The sequence below is a fragment of the Myotis yumanensis genome, unplaced genomic scaffold, assembly GCF_028538775.1.
Source record: "Myotis yumanensis isolate MYYU_CA2020_CCGP unplaced genomic scaffold, mMyoYum1.0.hap1 SCAF_3, whole genome shotgun sequence".
Taxonomy (NCBI): Eukaryota; Metazoa; Chordata; class Mammalia; order Chiroptera; family Vespertilionidae; genus Myotis; species Myotis yumanensis.
The window spans coordinates 29,413,703-29,426,427 of record NW_027223754.1 but is presented as its reverse complement, the minus strand read 5'-3'; the positions used below and the strand labels follow the sequence as shown (position 1 = coordinate 29,426,427).

The following is a 12,725-nucleotide window of genomic DNA, read 5'->3' as shown; positions in this document are numbered from 1 at the left end:
CTGAACTTCAAGGACTTATTTTCCCTTTGGGATGACTTCATACAATTCCCTCCTCTTTTCCCATTCAGAACACCCCAACGTTATAGGGGAAGTTCTCCATCCCATTGGGTCTGTGATTAATTCGAAGCAGGCAGGTTCAGTGGCTTGCCCAATGACCATTGGTGCCAGAAGTTAAAGCTGCCAGGACAAAGGGCTCTTTGTGCCAGTGGGGGAAACAGAGCGGGATTTCAGTGTTTCTCCTGATGATTTCTGACCTGCCATCCTGTTGTTTTTCTTCTTTCCTCCAACGCTCCAGGCCATTCCTCAATTATCAAAGGATGTACTATGTGTTCATCCAGATGTTATCCAGTGGCCCTGCCTGGCTGGCCATCATCCTGCTCATCACGGTCAGCCTCCTTCCCGATGTTCTCAAGAAAGTCCTGTGCAGGCAGCTGTGGCCCAGCGCCACAGAGAGAGTCCAGGTACCCGGCTGCTCCCGCAGGGGCGTGGGCGCTGCAGTCCCCAGATTCAGAGCAGGACATGGTCATTACCAAGGGTAGCATGAAAGGTTTTGGTTGAAAGCGTCATCAGTACAGGTATTATAATAAATTTCATGGTAGATGATTTTAAACATTAACTTAGGTAAAATTCAAGATGACCAATGTTTAGACCTAAGCAGCTAGTCAGCTGAAATAGGAAAAAGATTAAGCCAATACAAAAGGCCAATTATTTCATGTAAATCTAAAAAAGTTTTTTTAAATCAATCATTATTTTAAAGATAAAATTTCATTGTTTTTAGGGATGGTGAATTTGGCTCAAAACTTTAGCATTTACACTGAGAAATTCTGGTAGTTAGTCAGGCTACTTATTTTCCACATTCCCAAATTGAGGCCAATAAACTGAATTCTGGATTCAGGTAAGAAGTGAGATATGCAAAGTGGCCAAACTGGCATAGGACACCAGAAGGTGTCACTCAGAGCTTTCCAAAACCACGCTGGCCCTTCCAAGAGCTCTCAGGGAGGGCACATCCCCCACCCCCTCACCCCTGAAATCTCAGGTGGTCACATCCCCCACCTCCTCACCCCTGCAATCTCAGGGAGAGCACAACCCCCATCCCCTCACCCCTGCAATTTCAGGGAGTGCACGTTCCCCATCCCCTCACCCCTGTAATCTCAGGGAGGTCACATCACCCACCCCCTCACCTCTGCAATCTCAGGGAGGTCACATCCCCCATCCCCTCACCCCTGCAATCTCAGGGAGGTCACATCCCCCACCCCCTCACCCCTGCAATCTCAGGGCGGTCACATCCCCCACCCCCTCACCCCTGCAATCTCAGGGAGGTAACATTCTCCACCCCCTCACCCCTGCTGTTTCAGGGAGGGCATGTCCCCCATCCCCTCATCCCTGTGATTTGCCCATGGAGGTGCAGAGCCTCAATAAGGAGAAGGAAGGGCCCTGGTGAGAGGGCGGAAGCCACAGCTGAGGCTGTTTCTGCAGGTTGCATGTCTTCCTCGTAGAGCACAGGTGGTTGTGCAGGTGAAGGAGGGAGGGCGGCTGTAAGGCAGAAGAGGACATGTCATAGGTTCTGGGAGCAGTGGTGAGGCACTCCGGAAAGCTTACATGGCCCCAGTGGTCTGGATCTCTGAGTGCTGTTGGCCCACATTTGGGGTGGAAAACAGGTAGCCCCCACTGGGGTGCCATGGACGTGGTCTGGCACTGCCTTTTTCCCACCCCATCTGATCCCGGCAGTGGAGTGGGATCTGGGTTGATGAGCTTTCCCAGAACTCTGGTGTTCATTTAAAATGTTGAAGCCAGCGGCACCAGTTCCTAGCGATTCCCTCCTGTATGTACCTGCCATGTTTGTGAAGTCGGCGCTGACACAGACTCAGGAGATTGGCGAGAGCATGCACGTCTAACTGCCCTACGAATTGTTTTGAGTTTTCACCTTTAAACAAGTGATACAGGACAGGGATGTTTTTAGGGCTTTGCTGGCAAGGAGGAGAAATACAGCAGGAGTGAGGTCCACACGGCCTTCTAGCAAGCGAGTGTCCCCGGACACAGGGGGGCTAGGACTGTTAGGGGCGTGGCCCACATTGTCTGGTCGCTTAGCACGCTGCATTGGTGTATGTGGGACATTGTTGGCATTTAATCAGACTCACCATTGTTCTTGTTTCTCTCTTCCTTTCCTCATTCCCTTCCGTCTTCTGACCTCTGTGGCTAAATAACACTGCTACCTTATCTAATGATGTGCGTGGCCCCTCCTGAACCTCCTGGGACTGCCAGGCTAAGAACCAGTGCCTTTCTGTCGAGCAGTCCACCATCTTTATGCTTTCTCAGACTTCCAGCAGCCTGAGTTTCTGACGGAACAGGTGATGCTTTCTGTCTTTTTGCATGTTTGAGTTTATAGTCACAGGACAACAGAGGGCTGACTTTTAATAGCAAGAGCTGGCGAACACACTGGTGTTCACGGCTCCTATGTCTGTGATCACCACCACCACACCAGGAAATACAGGGCTGACTCGTACCTGGATGTGGGAAGGTCATGTGGACTGTGATTTCTATCAATACCACTAACCAGTGTTTCTCTCTCAGCGTCCATTGGAAGTATTGTCCCACCTGCAGGGGCGGCTGCGTCTTCACTCAGGCCCAGCCGAGCGCATCGGGCTGTGCTGCCTGCCTTAAATTCGTGCTTCCTACACATGAAGGTGTGGGTGTGGCAGTTTCTAAGTCACGCAAGCCCCGACGTGAGCAAAGTTTCTCAGTGCCGTCCTTCTCTCCACAGCCCAAGGAGGATGGGTAGCAAGACCTCCTCGCTCACATTCACCTCGTAAATCCATTCTGCACACAGGGAAACTGAGGCCTCCCTAGGGTAGTGTGCTCGGGCCAGCCATCTGGGCTGTGGACAAAGCCAGGAGAAATGTGTTTTGAGTCAAAAGTTCTACCAAATTCATTTTTAAAAATTTTGTTTTAATCTGATTGTTTCTAGAAAAAGCCTTCTACTTTGCTTTAAATGGTTGTAGTAGCCTATTTCTCAGCCATGGAGAGCCCATCACACAGCATTTCTCTGTGGCAGTCGCCTTGGATCAAAGCCTTTTATCAGAGCCAAGATTTGAGGGACAACACATTAACTAGTGTCTGTTTTCCAGCTGTATGCCCGTGTACCCCAAACACCACATTCATGTGTTCCCCCAAAGTAATGATACTTGGAACTCACATTTGGTATTCATGTTTACTAATGCAGTTTAGGAAAGTGTTTAAATAGGAAAATGCCTAAAGCAAGGAAGGCTCCTTTTTTCTTTAAATAACAGCTGTTCCTCTATACATTTTAAACACTATTTTTTAACTAACAAGATGGCCCCCCCCTTTTTTTTTTTTTTTAGTTCAAATGGTTATTGGCAATCGAAGTTTCCTAATCTGGTGCCATCAGAATTAGAATTAATTACCTAGCCTCGTGTCACTGTTTACATATCTGAAAGGGCTCAGGATGGAATTATTGGGACACTTTAATCAGTCCCAGGGCCGCTGATGAAATCCATCCAGTCATGCCAGCTCTGGGCTGAAAGTGAGCGCTCTGACTGCAGTTTAGTGAGAGTTGATTCGCTTCTGTACCTTTGCAGAAGCCAGGCTCTGGCTGCTTGGAGCAGGTTGTCACTGAGTGCTCTGTGGTGGCTAGCCACACGGGGTGTGACCACAGGTGTCCCCATACCCACACCCACACCTGCACACAGCGTTCCTGTAGCCAGCGCGCTCCTGGCACGCACTAGGTGAGGCTGGTGTTGCTGTAAAACCACCCAGATGGTTGCAAAACTTTGGAGGAATAAACATTTGGTTAGTTCTCATATGGAACATACAGTACTTCAAATGGATGGATTTGTTTTTCTTTTAACCTGTTCTATTAAAAAGTAAAACATCACAGGCACCAGGTTTCATATATATATGTGTGTGTATACATATATATATATGTATTTATCTATAGCTACCTATATTTTTATATATAATTGAATTATATATAATTCAAAGGGCAACAACTCTACCTCCTATTTAGCTCATTCTTCTCCTTCCCAGAGGACATTCTGCAATTCAGACCTGTGGTTCTTCACTTTTGAAAATCTTCCTATTACTGAGAAACTAATATGATCAGACTGGAAAGTCCTAGTGTTCATATTCCCAGCCCCGCTGACCTGCAGCACTGAGCTTTAAGGATCCTAGCCATGGGCAAGACTCTTCTGTTTGACTAGAGACAGGGCTGAGGATCAGAAGGAAAAGGAGAGATGGGAGGACAAAAGGATGGGGCAGACAGGAAGACAGGCAGAAGGACAAGGATGGCAGGCACACAGTTCCTCCCCTCAGGGAACCTTGGTGCTCTTTTTTTGGGAGGGGGGCAGCTGTCTAGTAAATGGCACTTGAGAAGCCTTCAGCTGAGTGTGGCAGGATTTTTGGTTCTGGAAGCATTTCCTGTGCTCGCGACAGAGGCTGGCCTTTGCTGGGTTGGGAGCAGGCCTGGCAGGTGGCCCTTCAGCTGAGACCCTGCTCTCCCGCGTGGCCCATCCATCCTCTCTGCACCAGCTCCCTCCCGCTAGGAAGACCACCTCTTTCCCCCAGCAGAGCCCCTGGGAATGCCCACACTGACAGCCCCGTGCCCATCTGCCCCGGATTTTGCACAGACTTCCAGGTGAATCCAACATGCCCCATTCACGCAGAGGGGCCTAGTGAGCGGCCCTCGTGGCCACTGGCCCCCACCCCAGCTGCAGGGCCGGATTCTGCCCTCAGCGGCCCGGAGAGCTCCCTTGGTTCCCCGTGTGGCAGCCATCTCAGTGTCTTTCCTCGCCTTGCAGAAGAGCTCGAAACCCAAAACAGCGGTCGATGCCGCGCTGAGCCCGGACAGGCCACTGCTGACGGACGTCTTGCCGGGGCCGAGGCGTGATTAGCCCACAGATAGGTAACGGCGTCCACCATGCTGCCTGGCAGGCCCCCTGGGTGTGCTGTGCTCTTTCAAACTGTCTGTTTTTCCTCCAAAGTTTTGCTGTGCTGTGCCGTTTTGATAACAAAGATTCATTTAAAACAAACAAAAAAAGGAAATCATTTTTACACACACACGTGTATTTCTATCCCAGGTAAGTGACCTGCCTGAGAGTGGCTGGACTGCATATGGTTGAGTGTCGTGTACACACATGTGGATGTGCACACATCCCCTACATGCACATCCACACGCCGTGGTGAACGTGGTTCCACGTGCAGTTGCGTGAGGTCCCCGCGTGGTGTGCTCGGTGTTCGGTGTGCCAGAACAATCTCATTCCTCGTCCCTGGTGGTGGAAACGGCTTCCCTTCACAGGTCAATCAGGAAAGGCCCTCTTTGGAAATAAAAAAGGAGTGCTGGACGTTAGCCCAGGCAGGTCTGGCACGGATGCACTGTTGTCTGTCAGCTGAAGCTGGTGTTGTGTCTGGGCCCAAAAAACAAGGAGAGGAAACGCAGCCGTGTTCACACTGAGCTAGGTTCTTCACATTTGACATCCCCCCTCCTCTACCCCAAAGCAGGCATACTGGGAATGCTCATTCCTTTAAAATAGATTTCTCCTCGCCCGGCCGGCACTCAGTGATTGAACATCGACCTGTGAACCAGGAGGTCAGAGGTCGATTCCTGGTCAGGGCACATGCCTGGGTTGTGGGCTCAATCCCCACTGTGGGGCGTGCAGGAGGCAGCCAGTCAATGATTCTCTCTCATCATTGATGTTTCTCTCTCTCCCTCTCCCTTTCTCTCTGAAATCAATAAAAATTTATTTTTTAAAAATAGATTTCTCCTCGCTGGCTGCCCCTCACTCCCTGCCTGCTCAATGTAAAGGTGTCTAGGAAGAGTCGCAGGTCTCCCTGGGCTGTTAAGAAATAGCACGGCCCCATTTGTGTGACTAGAGATAAGCGTAGGCGGGAGCCAGCGAGCCGGCCGGTCAGGACGACGTGGGCCCCGTCTCTGAGGGGTGGCGTGGCACTCTTACACCTGGTCCCTGGGGCCTTTATCAACATTGTCTTTCCCCAACGATGGGACAGCAAGGGGAGTTCATAGCCAGACCGAGGGTCACCGCTGCCTCTGCCACGGTTCACCTGGATGGACGCCGGCTGACCGGTGTCCTGCAGTGGGAGCCCCTGACCAGGACGATGCAGTGACTGCGTCGAATCATCGTGGGTGGGATTCTTACTGAGGGACCTGACTCTGTCTTCTCTGTTTCCTGACAGGACATGCCCACCCAGAGTCGGGACCTCTTTGAAGTCAGCCGTTTTGTCTCTCTGCACAGCCCCCACACCTCGGCCATCTGCCCCACACAGGTGACGCTAACGTGCCCAGAGAGCAAGGAGTGCTCGGTCCTCCCTCCCATGGTCTGTGTCTCGGACACCTGTCACCATCCCAGCGGGAAGCCCTGCTGCCATGAGCCCTGCAGGGAGGCAGGTGGCGAACAGATCACCAGTTCAAGCCTTTAAGAACCGCACTCGGGTGTGTGCCAAGCACACCGGTGCTTGTCCTCTGCCCCCAGAGGAGGAAGAAGGGGCACAGGACCTGTCTGGAGTGCGGAGGCTGGCAGTCTGTGTTGACATTTCTCACAGGCCTGGTGGCCTCAGGCATTTAGTTGGGCTGCTAAAAAGAAGGCGTGCACAGGGCCTGCTACATCTGTCCCAGGTCAGGGTCTCTGTCTGCGCCCTCCATCATCTCCGCCACACGCATCGCCCGAGGAGGACGTCTGCTTGGAGATGGGCTCAGCTCTGAGCGGGAGGCAGTCACCCCCACACCGCCCTGTAAGCACAGATGTGACTCTCCCTTGCGGAACCGATGGTCTGGCCGCTGCTTCCTTCTCCAGAGCCCTCTGATATTCCGCTTGCGGCACAGACACTGGAGTAATCGTGCATCCATCCCCCACCGAGTCGCCTGCTGTGCTGTTGCTTCTGTTCAGAACCCTCCACGTACTGAAGCTGATTCTTGGGGTTGCGTCTGATTCAAAGTTTGTTTCTCTGAGGGAGATGTGACCCCTGTGTTTTGGACTCTGTGTGTTTCCACGTCTCTCCCTTTCCCGTTCCCTCGGAGAGAAAAGAGTACTCACATAGGAGGAATGGGCAGTACTGTCCATGGAAGCTTTCCCAGTACCAGTTTTGAGATATTTATCTTTGCCTCCAAGGGTGAGGCGTGTCAGTTTACTCTTTATTTCGTGGGGGCCAGGGGAAGGGTGGTGGTCTCTTTCAGCGCCCTCACAGAGAGGTGGCCTCAACGGGCAGTGTTCATCTTCCAAAATCTATACAGGCCCGTGTGGGTCTGCCCCCTAGATGGCCTGTGGGTTCTAAAAAGCAATATCGCCACTCTAGGCCGCCACCTCCCTGGTAGCTCTGACCAAAGCTCACGCTGAGCTTTCTGTTCGACCTCTGCCTTGTGCGTGCTGTCCAGTGGGTAGACCATCAGGAGGCTGCTGAGTTCAAGTTCTGTCACTTTCCTGCACTGGCGTTTCTATTTCTAGGAATAACCTAGTTGACATAGCCTTAATGGTCCATAAGGAAGACATTTCAGTGTGAGATTCAAACTTGAAACGTTAAAACTGATGCCTTTTTAGAAAAGTGTCACCCGGAAACTAACCTAAAAGCAGGGTCCTGGTCCGCTGGCCGATCTCACGCTGTGGAGTTGGGGGACGTTGGTAAGTGAACCCCAAGTCTGCTTCCGAGATGCTGGATATTACATAGTTTTGGAAGTTCAAATTTCACAATTTGATTGTATAATGTTTCACCTGAAGTACTTATTTGATGTAGGGGATAAATTCACAGTATAAGAACAGTGAACACAGTAGTTGGGGTGAATTGAGGGGAAGTGTGAACACCATACCAAAGACTAGGTAACGAAAGTCTGGCACCCTGTCCGTGCTGAGGGTCGTCCTCACCACACCCACCCGTCCCATCCTGTCTTCCTGACACCCCCATGTTCTGTGTGTGGTGGCAGCCCTTGGCCATTCTGATCCACACTAGACCCTGCAAACAATGGTGTGCACATTTTTACAACCGTTTTTAAGAACCTAATATGGGTATAAATGTAATACCTGTAGGGGGGACAGATTCTCTGTATGTTTAGTTAACAAATTCTTTGTAATGTATTTTTTTAGGAATCTTAAAATTGCCTTTGCACTGAAGTATTTTCATAGCTGTTTATATCTCTTATTCGTTTATTTGTCAACATACCATGTCTAATTTTTAAAGTATGTTTTTAAAGCTTTTTATTTTTTAAGTTGATGAAATTTTGGCCACTTTAAATGCTGGTGAGAGTTTTGGCTGAATGTCTCCATATCTGATGAATGTGAATGTTCAGGTTTGATTTTATTCTCTACACCTGTTCGTTTTTGGTGTTTCTGGTGGCAGTGATTCGTTGGAAGGCATATTCAGAGTGTAATATTTTGCTATGCTTGTTCTTCACAGTTCATTGCAATTTCATCTGCTTTTTGTTTTGTTTTTAATTTCCATCTTTCCGCCTTAAAACAGAAGCTTCTTACTTGATGGTTCAGTATCTTCTTTCCACCTGTATTGAGACAGTTACCATTTACCTCAGATCATTGAAGTCGCATGTGAAAGTCACTAAGCCTGTACATGCTCCATAATGTTTCCTAAAAACGTGTGGGAAATGAAGGGACTCTGCCTGCGAGGGGCAGGAGACAGAAACAAAGGGAGGAAGAGAAGAGCCCCACTGAAATGACATTTCAGATACGTCTCTGATATTCAGATATTAATTAATGTTATTTCTTTTCACCTCACAGGAGTTAGCATTTACTTGCCTTTATCTTTAAAGCAAGTAACTTTAAGCATTTTCCTTAGTGTTGAAACTCTTATTCATGACTGCCTATGTTAGTAGATCATTAACTCATAATTTCCCATATTGGTCAGAATTTCTGGTTCCTACCCCGCATTCCAGCCCAACAACCAGTCATCTATAAGCACGAGTGGTCCCGACCATGTCACATTCTCTCACCCTCAGCGTCACATCCACTCACAGCCACACATGTGCACATGTGCCAGTTCTCATGCACACACACAACACACACACATACACGTTCCCCAGGCCCCACGCATCCCTGCCTCCTTCCTAAGGGGATCACGTGAGGAGCCCCCAGAAGACAAGGCTTCTTGGGCCTCCATGCTGAGTGCCCACGGGGATACGGGGAGGGGGAGGGTGGAGGGGAGAGACTTTGCAGGGCAGCCCCTGGGTTTGAGCGGAGCTGCTCGGTAGCCCAAGTTCCTCCTTTTCAGGAAGTCCAACCTCTCCCCTCCCAACTGACACCCCCACCACCAAAGCTTCACCCTGAGGACAAGTGGCAGAAAGTGGCATCTGGACCCTCCCAGCTGTAGTCTTCATAGGAGTTCAGGATCGCGGGCTGGCCCTCTGCCACGGGGCAGCTAGGAAAAAAGCATCCTTCCCTTAACATTCCTGTTAGAACCCAAATCAACCCACTCCTGTGCATTTGACTCAATAGGGTGAACACAGACCAGGTGACGACACCTGGTGGTGGCCGCCTGGACTAGGGAAGGAGGCTGAAAGCAACCTGCTTCTGCAATAACAGGTTTAAAGAACTGCAGTTTGGCCTGGTGAGATCTTGCAACTTTAACTACAAAAATGTCTCACCCCTGCTGTGCTCACTATTCTTAAATTGCTGGGCATCACCAAATGTTCAGTGCAACCTACAGGGAGTTTTCTGGCCTTTTTCTTTAAACCACTAAGTTCACCTCTTTTGCACTGACTAGTAATAACCTAAAGCAACCACTTCTACTTTACCTTTAAATTAATATTATTTATTTGATAACTCAATATAACACCGTGGTATGCAGTTTCTTGTGTTCTACGTTTCTTTTAGAAGTTTCCCATTTGTAACTTTAAAAACAGGAAAAATTTCTGTTGGTTAATTCATTTTTTTTAAGTAGAGGGTAGGTAAATGAGAATGAGAATCGTTCTGATATTGTCTATCAACAAAGTTTTAATGAAGACATGTTGGAAGTATTATTAAAGTGTGATTCTACTTTTGCAGAAAAAAATATATAAAGATCAGTTTATATAGCTTTATTTTTTACCTTATCAAAATACACAGAATTTTAATATGCATATATTGTCTATGATTTAAAATTATAATGTGTGTCTGCATCGCCATTTAAAATGTCCATTGATTATGTAATGCAATAAAAGAGAATCTTCAAAAATGTATTTAGCAGGAATGGAATCTGTAGTTGTCATCATCATAAATACTGGAATTTATTTTTAAATTATTGACTATAGTAGGTGCGTTTAAGATAATGTCAGCCTCCAGACAGTCATGTTTAATTGATAGTAATTCATTAACCTGCTTTGAAACATTAAATTATAAATTAAACCAAATCTTACATTTCTGTACAGTTTATTTTGTATGCTGTTTTTAACTTTTATTTCTGTAGATCAAGTATGAGTTAATATTAATTATATTGGACTTTTCGGCAGATTATCTAAGCAGGAGACTTGAATCTGCTTGCAATAAAGAAGAAAAAATGTCTGGTTAAGTTTCTTTATAAGTAAAAATCATCTGAGAAGTTGGATTTAAATGTCTGCAAACAGAAGCTACGGAGAAAAACACCCTCAAAGTGAGGGTTTATGTTGGTTGCCAGATAAAGTGGACAACAGACTGTGGAAACAGCTTTCCTGAAAATGAGTGGAGTGGAGTGGTTTCTGCCCCCCTTTCTGCCCCTGCTGGCCCAGGGTCCCCCTGCACTCACTGAGACCACAGTGCCCAGCTGTGGTTGTGGGGCCTCACAGAACAGGAAACACAGCATTGGGGTTTCTTAATGCTCTGTCCATCCCCACGCCCCCTCCCTGATGGTCATACCCAAGATCCATGCCTTCAGCCACATTCCTGAGGTCTAAGCTTCCTCTTTCCATTAGATTCCTCTCCCTTTCCTCTTGGCCAAACTCCAGGCCCTCAGGCCTACATGGGTCTCCTGGGCTATGTTGTTCGCACCCAATTCTGTTATGATGGAGATCCAGTTAGTTCTGTGTGCCCGCCACTGCCCACCAGTTAGGTCCTGGGCACTGCCTAAACACCCAGGAACGCCCCACCTGGCTCGGGGTGGGGGGGTCTATGGTTTTGCCCCCACTCCTCATCTCCCCCAGCCCTGCACCTCTCTTCTGGTAACCATCTGCCTGCCCCTCACTGGCCGCTGCCATCCCCTCCCAAAGCCTGGTGCCAGGTCTCAGTTCCTGGGACTCTGACATGCCTGAGTGAAAAGGGTGGAGTCAGTTGAGGCTGGCACTGTCTGTTTGAAGGCTGACTGCTCAGCTGAGGTGTCACCACCTCAAGGACCACCCCAGACCCCAGGGAGGGACTCTCAGGCCTCAGGCTCTGTCCTGTGCAATTCTAAATTTGGAACTTTTGCCCGAGCTGGTTTGGCTCAGTGGATAGAGCATCAGACTGAAGGGTCCTGGCTTTGATTCCAGTCAAGGGCACACACCCAGGTTGTGGGCTCGATCCCAGTGAGGGGCATGCAGGAGGCAGCCAATCAATGATTCTCACCATTGTTGTTTCTATCCCTCCTCCCTCTCTGAAATCAATAAAAATATAGATAAAGATTTGGAACTTTCCCCCCACCATCCCTGGAATGCCAGCAAGCAAGCACACAGCAAGCACTGAGGAACACACACGGAATGGGTGACCTTCACTGTCCCAGACCAAACCCCAGTAGCCAACACAGAACTCTACAAAATGCCAGGGCTGCACCAGGAAGTAAATGCCACAAGTGAATCCAGGGTTCCAGTGCTGCTGGCTGCTGTTTAGTGTCGACTGTTCACACCTGCCTCAGGTGACTTGAATGTGTGACTGCATTAAACCGATGAGCCAGGAGATTGCACATTGGTATGAGGCTCAGCAGGTGTAAACAGCCAATGCCATCCACCTGTATACATGGGGAATGTACAACCATTTATTTCTCTAGGTCACATCCCAGCTTGATCAACACCCATACATTATTAAGCTCTTTCATGGAGAAATCTTGGAACACATAATTTCTCAATTCCTTTCTTGAACCAGAGGACACCACTAAATTTAGTCATATTAACTTCTGCAGGGAAAATGCTCACCTTTGTTCATTTTTGTTATTCAGGGAGCTACTAGAATCACTCAGAAACATCCAATCAGGTGGCAGATTTCTAACTCATCATTGACATACACGTATGAGTCTTAATCAAGCCTGACAGAAGCCCCACAGAAATCTGAGAAACTGTTTATGAATTAGATGAATTTCATACTAAAGACATCCAACCCACAATTAGGGGGCAGGGGTTATGGCTAAAGGAGGTGGACCTTGAATAAACACTTGCTGCTCGATGTCCAGAGAAATGTATACTCATTGCCCACAGCAGATTACTCAAGGCAACCTGTCTCTGTCCTCACATCATTTTGTTTGCTCTGTTGACCCATCAGCAAGATATGGGCAATCACAACACCGTGAAGCCACAGAAGGCCACGCCTTGCACCCTGGGCCTGCTGACAGACTGTCCTAATGTATTTGTTAAAACTTCAATGAAAATATTGATTCCTGGATGTATGACTTATTAAGAGTATCTATTATCCTTTAAAGTTAGTTACACAAAATCATAATTTGAGAAAAAATATACTCATCAATGCTCTTATTCATTTGTCTTTGTTTTTTATTGTTGTTAATCCTCACTCGAGGATATTTTTCCATTGCTTTTTAGAGAGAGTGGAGGGGGAGGGACA

At 48.2% G+C, this 12,725-nt stretch overlaps 1 protein-coding gene across 4 annotated transcripts in view; it reads left to right on the top strand.

Annotated features, from left to right (window-relative positions):
• Positions 1–10,357, top strand: part of ATP11A (ATPase phospholipid transporting 11A) — a 145,594-nt gene extending 135,237 nt beyond the window's left edge. For 2 of the 4 annotated variants that reach the window (XM_070408575.1, XM_070408574.1), the window contains exons 28-29: positions 296–461; positions 6,208–10,357. In XM_070408575.1, the coding sequence (XP_070264676.1) occupies positions 296–461; positions 6,208–6,450 (409 nt within the window). In that variant the 3' untranslated portion in view covers positions 6,451–10,357. Of the gene's footprint in view, positions 1–295; positions 462–2,262; positions 2,349–4,814; positions 4,919–6,207 lie in introns of all 4 variants that reach the window. The other 2 variants (XM_070408576.1, XM_070408577.1) reach the window with 2 other exon arrangements.
• Positions 10,358–12,725: the final 2,368 nt, after the last annotated feature.